The following is a 5,959-nucleotide window of genomic DNA, read 5'->3' on the forward strand; positions in this document are numbered from 1 at the left end:
CCAGCCGGAGGTCCCACCTGCGCATGACCACAGAAGTGAATCCATAGAACAGTGGGTATGCACAGCTCCACGTTTGTGTGCATACCACGGAGACGACGGGATGCAGACGGGTGCCGGATGCTAGGGGATACCAGCGCTTCCACAATCCGACGCCCGCCTGCACTGATTCCCTACTATCTTTTAACTCGGCTTCTTTGGCCGGGCGCCACGGATTGCCTACGGGTGCAGGACACTTGCCAGATGTTCACATGTGATCGCGCCCGTAAAATCTGCACGGCAGTCGTCCCTTTTGCACGGCTAATTCTCCGTGTGACGGGGGCCTATATTTCATAAACCCAGATCAAAAACATTTCTCCCCAGCACTGCCTTCATTACATTAACTTTTTTTTTAAACACTACCAATAAAGTACAATGAAAATAATTTCTGTCGGGATACATTTATATTCAGCACTTAACATTTGAAACTGCTTCTCATACTACATCTTCATTGCAATATGTTCATATACAGTATTGTAGGTTGCTTCTCATTCTCAATTTGCCTCCTGCTTTCGTGCCCCATAATGCACCCTCCATCTCTCCTCAGAGGAGTCCAGTCCTTTTCACCGCTGCACCACACTGGCTCTCTCTCTTCCAGCGGCTGCCTCAGTCCACACGTCAGTCTGCCGAGGTGCTCACGTGATCCCCTCTCCTCTCCCCTAGAACCGCCACGAGATGCTGGCGCTGGAGCCGCTGCACTCCCTCCTGCGGATGAAGTGGAAGCACTTTGCCAGACACGTGTTTTTTCTCTCCTGCTCCTTATACTTCGTCTACAACGTGATCCTGACGCTGGTTTCCTACTACAGGCCTGAAGAAGAGCAGGTGGGTGATGTTGCCTCTGGGCTGCTCCCCTGTCGGCCATTTTGGCTTTTTAAAAGACGGTGATGCGCAGGCCACACTCCCCTGAGCATTGAGAAGGCAAACATTGGTTCCCTCTCCTTGGTGGCTCAGTAGCGTTTTTTTTGGGTATCACTTTCTTTACAAATGCACAGGTGGTGAGACAGAAGACCTCCTACAAGGTAGCAGACCTGATCCCCCAGAGGGAGAGCGATTTTAAGGCAGTTGTGTTTTTCTAGGATATCTTTAACACAGAGGTTCCAACATGGTGCCCCCAAAACATTTTTAGAAAGAAGAAGAAGAGATTGGCTTTATACCCCACCCTTCACTACCCAAAGGAGTCTCAGAGCGGCTTACAAACTCCTTCCCCTCCCCACAACAGACACCCTGTGAGGTAGGTAGGGCTGAGAGAGCTCTGACAGAAACTACTCTTTTTCAAGAACAGCTCTGACAGAACTATGGCTTGCCCAAGCGTTAACGTAACAAACGAGGACCCTTTTGGTTTTTAAAGATGGACCATGGCAGGTTAAATGAGTACAACAGGCAGAGCGGAACGTTCGGCGGTTTGTCCTGGGGGGAGGGTAGGAAGACATCCATGGCAAGTGGTGAGCGGTGCTCGGGGCATGTCCCTCTTTTCCCCTGTGACATGTCAAAAGTGTACGTGGCCACGTGGAATGAAGCGTGGTGGCTGGCTTGTGTGGGCCAGCCTCCCATTGGAGGTGAAGGGAGTCTACATTGGAGAAATTGGGGGGGGGTTGATGGGCAAGGACTGCCTCAGGCATGCCACTCGTCACTGGATATTACCAGCTATCGAGTGACGATGACGCAGCATCACCCGTTCACTGCACTGCAGTTTGCACACAATGCCTTCTAGTCCATTTTATTGGGTTAAATGTAAAAAAAATCGATTTTGACTTGGAAGCACAGAAGCTTTACACATTAAAGATTCTCCACATTTTTAAATTGTTTATATCTAATTTATGTTTTTTTTATTGTAAACTATGTGTTGACTTTACGTAAACTGCCCTGAGCCAGTCTTGGCTGGGAGGGCGGGGTAGAAATCCAATAAATAAATAATAAAATGCATTTCCCAGTTAAGGGAGAAAATGCTGCTTAAACAAATTACAAAGATGATCTGACTCCGAACGTAACAAGAGGAAGAAATTTTACTTAGAAAAATAGAAGCACGTCTTACGTGACATATTCGTGTAGGCAGGGGTCATTTCCTGCGGGAGCGCACAGGAGCGGAGCTCTGGCAGTAAGGAGCCCAGGGGGCAGGCACATGCAACAAGACCCACCCCCTGCTCCCAGCAGCCCTCAGAGCAAGAAGCAGCCAGGTAAGTTGCAGAGCCCCCCCCCGGCCCGCCTTCAGGTACAAGCTCTCCCTCCTCAGTGCGGGCAGATCTGCGCGTCCCCCCCCCTCAGTAGCTAGCAACCCAAAACAGTCCAGTGGAGCCTGAGTGGTGAGTGTTGCTTTCTGACACTTCCGGTGATGTCGGAGTGTGTGGCATATGCAAATACGTTATGCTAATGAGTAGTGCTAATGAGCGCCTGCACCTCTTTTTCTACGAAATGACCCCTGCGTGTAGGTACATTTCACCTGTTGTTGAGCAGATTGACTTCAAAAAAAGGTTAACTTGCTACAGCTCCAAGCTCAGGGAAGAGAGAGAAGAAGGGAGCTCCTGGATACGATGAAACACAGAAGGCCAGCAAGGGCCATAGCGGCTCAACATCTCACCGATGAGAGGAGGGGGGGCAGATGCCAAGTGTAGCGGCTCTTCCCTCTCCGATCCTCCTGCGTGCAGCGTTAACACTATCCAACACATTTCTCTTGCCTTTCTCCTTTTCAGCCTCCTCCGTATCCGTTGGCTCTGACAGACAACCTGGGCTGGCTACAGTTGTCGGGGCAAGTGATCGTCATGCTGGGGGCCATCTTCATCGCCGTCAAAGAGGTACCTGCCAAAGAGTCGACAGTGAATGCTCTCGGTGGCCTTTGACGTATCTGACATGTAAAAGAGACGGGTGCTGCTGCAGGTGTTTTGATGCTGTTCGTTGACTGTCATAAAGCGTTCGTTCATCCACCACCACCCCAGACCCCAAGAAGTTCCCAAGCCGGCACTCGCAATCCTAGTGGTTCCTGTCCTCCTTCATTGGTTTCTCTTGTACTACTCATGCAACCAGAACGGTGTTAAAATTGCGTACAAAATTAGTGCAAGGCAGCTTCTACACACTAAAAAAAATCCCACCCTGTTCAGTGCTGAAGAACTTTGGTGATCCGTAGGCAGGGGTCATTTGGGGCCGGAGTGAGCCGGAGCACCACTCCGGGAGCCCAGGAGCGGGCACAAATGGCGGTGGCGGCAAGCCCCACCCCCAGCTCCCCGCCCCCAAGCTCCTTCTGTCTAGAGTTGCGCCGTAGTAGCAGCACGATCTCTCAATTATCTTCTATGGCCCCATAGAATACAATGGAAAGATCGCACCACCACTGCAGCGCAACTCCAGAGAGAAGGGGTCTAAAGTTTAAAAGCCCCTTCTCTCAGGAGTTGCGCCACAGCGGTGGCGCGATCTCTCAATTCTATAGCCCATTAGGTATGCTAATGAGCTCCTGCAGCTCTTTTTCTACGAAATGACCCCTGTCCGTAGGTATACATTTTTATTAGAATTTTTATACCGATAATAAAAAAGAAAGAAACCAGAACAGAATAGGTAGATTTAGGTTGCCCTGATCTGGGTAGCCCAGACTAGTCCAATCTCATCAGATCTCGGAAGCTAAGCAGGATCGGCCCCGGCTAGTCCTTGGATGGGAGACCCCCCCAAGGAAGTCCAGGGTCACAGTGCAGAGGCAGGCAAGGGCACGCCACCTCTGAACGCCTCTCGCCTTGAAAGCCCCCTTGGGTCGCCATAAGTCAGCTGCGACTTGGTGGCACATTCCACCACCGGATTTAGGTTTTTGTAACCATAGTCCGATTAGGTTGCTTACTAGACATCTCACCCTATCGATTGCATCCATTTGCTGTGTGCGCTGTGTAACCGACTTCAGTCTCAGTGAAAAAGGCAGACAAACGAATAAATAAATGTCATACCCAGGGCTATTTTTGGGCAGGAACGCACAGGAGCGGAGTTCCGGCTGGCCTCAGAGTTGGCCACGCCCACTACAGCCAAAACCTCTGCGCTTGCGTGGCTACAGAGGGAAGGCCTGGAGAGTGACCCCCCCCAGTGACTCCGAGGCGGGCGGGCCAGGGGAGGCCCTGGTAGGATCAGGGAGGCATTTAAATACCTCCCTGTGCCTTCCCTTCCCTCCAAGAGCTCGCTTGCCCGGGCTTCCCACAGCTGCGGGGCACCCGGGCAAACCAAGGGAAGGCATGGGGGTGTGGCCCAATATGCTAATGAGCTGTCGGGTCAGGGGTGTGGCCTAATATGCTAATGTGTTTCTGGTGTTGGGTGTGGCCTATTATGCCAATGAGTTCCTGCTGGGCTTTTTCTACAAAAAAAAAGCCCTGGTCATACCCATGGAGTATTATCAGGGCATTTGGTTAACACAGCAGAGTTTGCCCAGTCATAGAAGTGTGATATTGAGTGCAGTTAAAATAAATCTCCCACAAAGTATATTGCAAAAGTGAAATGACCTCTAGTCGAGTAGATTCAGTTCACATTCAGAGTGTTTTCTCTGTCGCATGGCCAGCTAAATCCGGCATCATGTGTATGAGGGCCTTGTTTCTGCAGGAGAGACCTGTGAAGACCTGGGTCTCCATGAACAGCCAAGTGGAGAATGTGGGAGGACAAAGTGCACAGAGAGAAAGGAGGGGTCGGAAGGCAGCTCCCAGGCTAAAACAGAGAGACACCCCCTTCAACGAGATAACGCTTATACACACTGAGAGTGATGTAGTGCCCCCCAGTGTCCAAGCATGCTGAGTCGTTCACTCCAACAGGAGGATGGTTCCTTAGTCATTCGACGACTCAACGACGGCTGAGGGGTGACATGATCGAGGTTTATAAGATTATGCATGGGATAGAGCAGGTGGAGAAAGAGGTACTTTTCTCCCTTTCTCACAATACAAGAACTCGTGGGCACTCAATGAAATTGCTGAGCGGTCGGGTTGGAACGGATAAAAGGAAGTACTTCTTCACCCAAAGAGTGATTAACACACGGACTTCACTGCCACAGGAGGTGGTGGTGGCTACAAGCATGGACGGCTTCAAGAGGAAATTAGATAAGCATATGGAGCAGAGGTCCATCGGTGGCTATTAGCCACAAGGTATAGATAGGAACTCTCAGGCTGGGGCAAGGGATGCTCTGTTTTCTCAGTGCTGGGGGGGGGGGGAAACAGGGGGGGGGCTTTTAGTGTCCTGGCCCCACTGCTGGACCTCCTGATGGCACCTGTGTGACACGGAGTGTTGGACTAGATGGGCCATTGGCCTGATCCAGCATTGGCTTCTCTTATGTTATGTTCTTATTTCTCCACCTTTGGAGACTTCAGCTGGAGCTGCCTAGACTCTTTTTAGGCAGTCTTTGTAACCCTAAGGACTAGAAGCTTGCTCTTATTTAAATAAGATGCAGTAATCTGCATTCCCTAGGAACCTTTGCATGGGATAGACACACCTCCTGTCCTCAGTGTTTGCTACTACTAACCTCTCTGTTATATCTCTGCCCACAGAGCGTAGCCATTTTCTTGCTAAGGCCCTCTGATCTTCAATCAATTCTGTCGGATGCCTGGTTCCATTTTGCGTTGTAAGTCTTGCCTATGAATCCAGATGATTGCCTCTCTGAAATACTGTCCGGCCTCTTCAGGAAAGCTATTTCTCTTTAATGGCTGCCTTATTTCTTTTCCCTTTGGCTCGTTTATCTGTAGGAACCTGACTTTTTGATGTTAGCATTGACATAAGACCTGGTGTTTTTCTGACATCAGGGAGCAAAGGCCCCGGGACTGTAAAATAAATTCTACATGCTTGCTTTTCTTGGAAATCCCTGCTTTCTTCTGTTCCATATTTTATTTTTCTCCCCTTGCTGTGCAAAAACACAAAGTGACATGGCCATTCTGCTTAAAGAAGTCTTGTTTTTGAAAATTCTTTTTCTTTAAAAAAAAAAAAA

The 5,959-nt window shown here is 49.8% G+C and overlaps 1 protein-coding gene across 1 annotated transcript in view; it reads left to right on the forward strand.

Annotated features, from left to right (window-relative positions):
• The window catches only part of TRPV3 (transient receptor potential cation channel, subfamily V, member 3), a 66,241-nt gene that overhangs the window by 46,488 nt on the left and 13,794 nt on the right, over positions 1 to 5,959 (forward strand). The window contains exons 13-15 of the mRNA XM_015406876.1: positions 700 to 858; positions 2,724 to 2,825; positions 5,526 to 5,599. Of these exons, the coding sequence (XP_015262362.1) occupies positions 700 to 858; positions 2,724 to 2,825; positions 5,526 to 5,599 (335 nt within the window). The remainder of the gene's footprint in view (positions 1 to 699; positions 859 to 2,723; positions 2,826 to 5,525; positions 5,600 to 5,959) is intronic.

The sequence above is a fragment of the Gekko japonicus genome, unplaced genomic scaffold, assembly GCF_001447785.1.
Source record: "Gekko japonicus isolate JY-2015 unplaced genomic scaffold, Gekko_japonicus_V1.1 scaffold1175, whole genome shotgun sequence".
Taxonomy (NCBI): Eukaryota; Metazoa; Chordata; class Lepidosauria; order Squamata; family Gekkonidae; genus Gekko; species Gekko japonicus.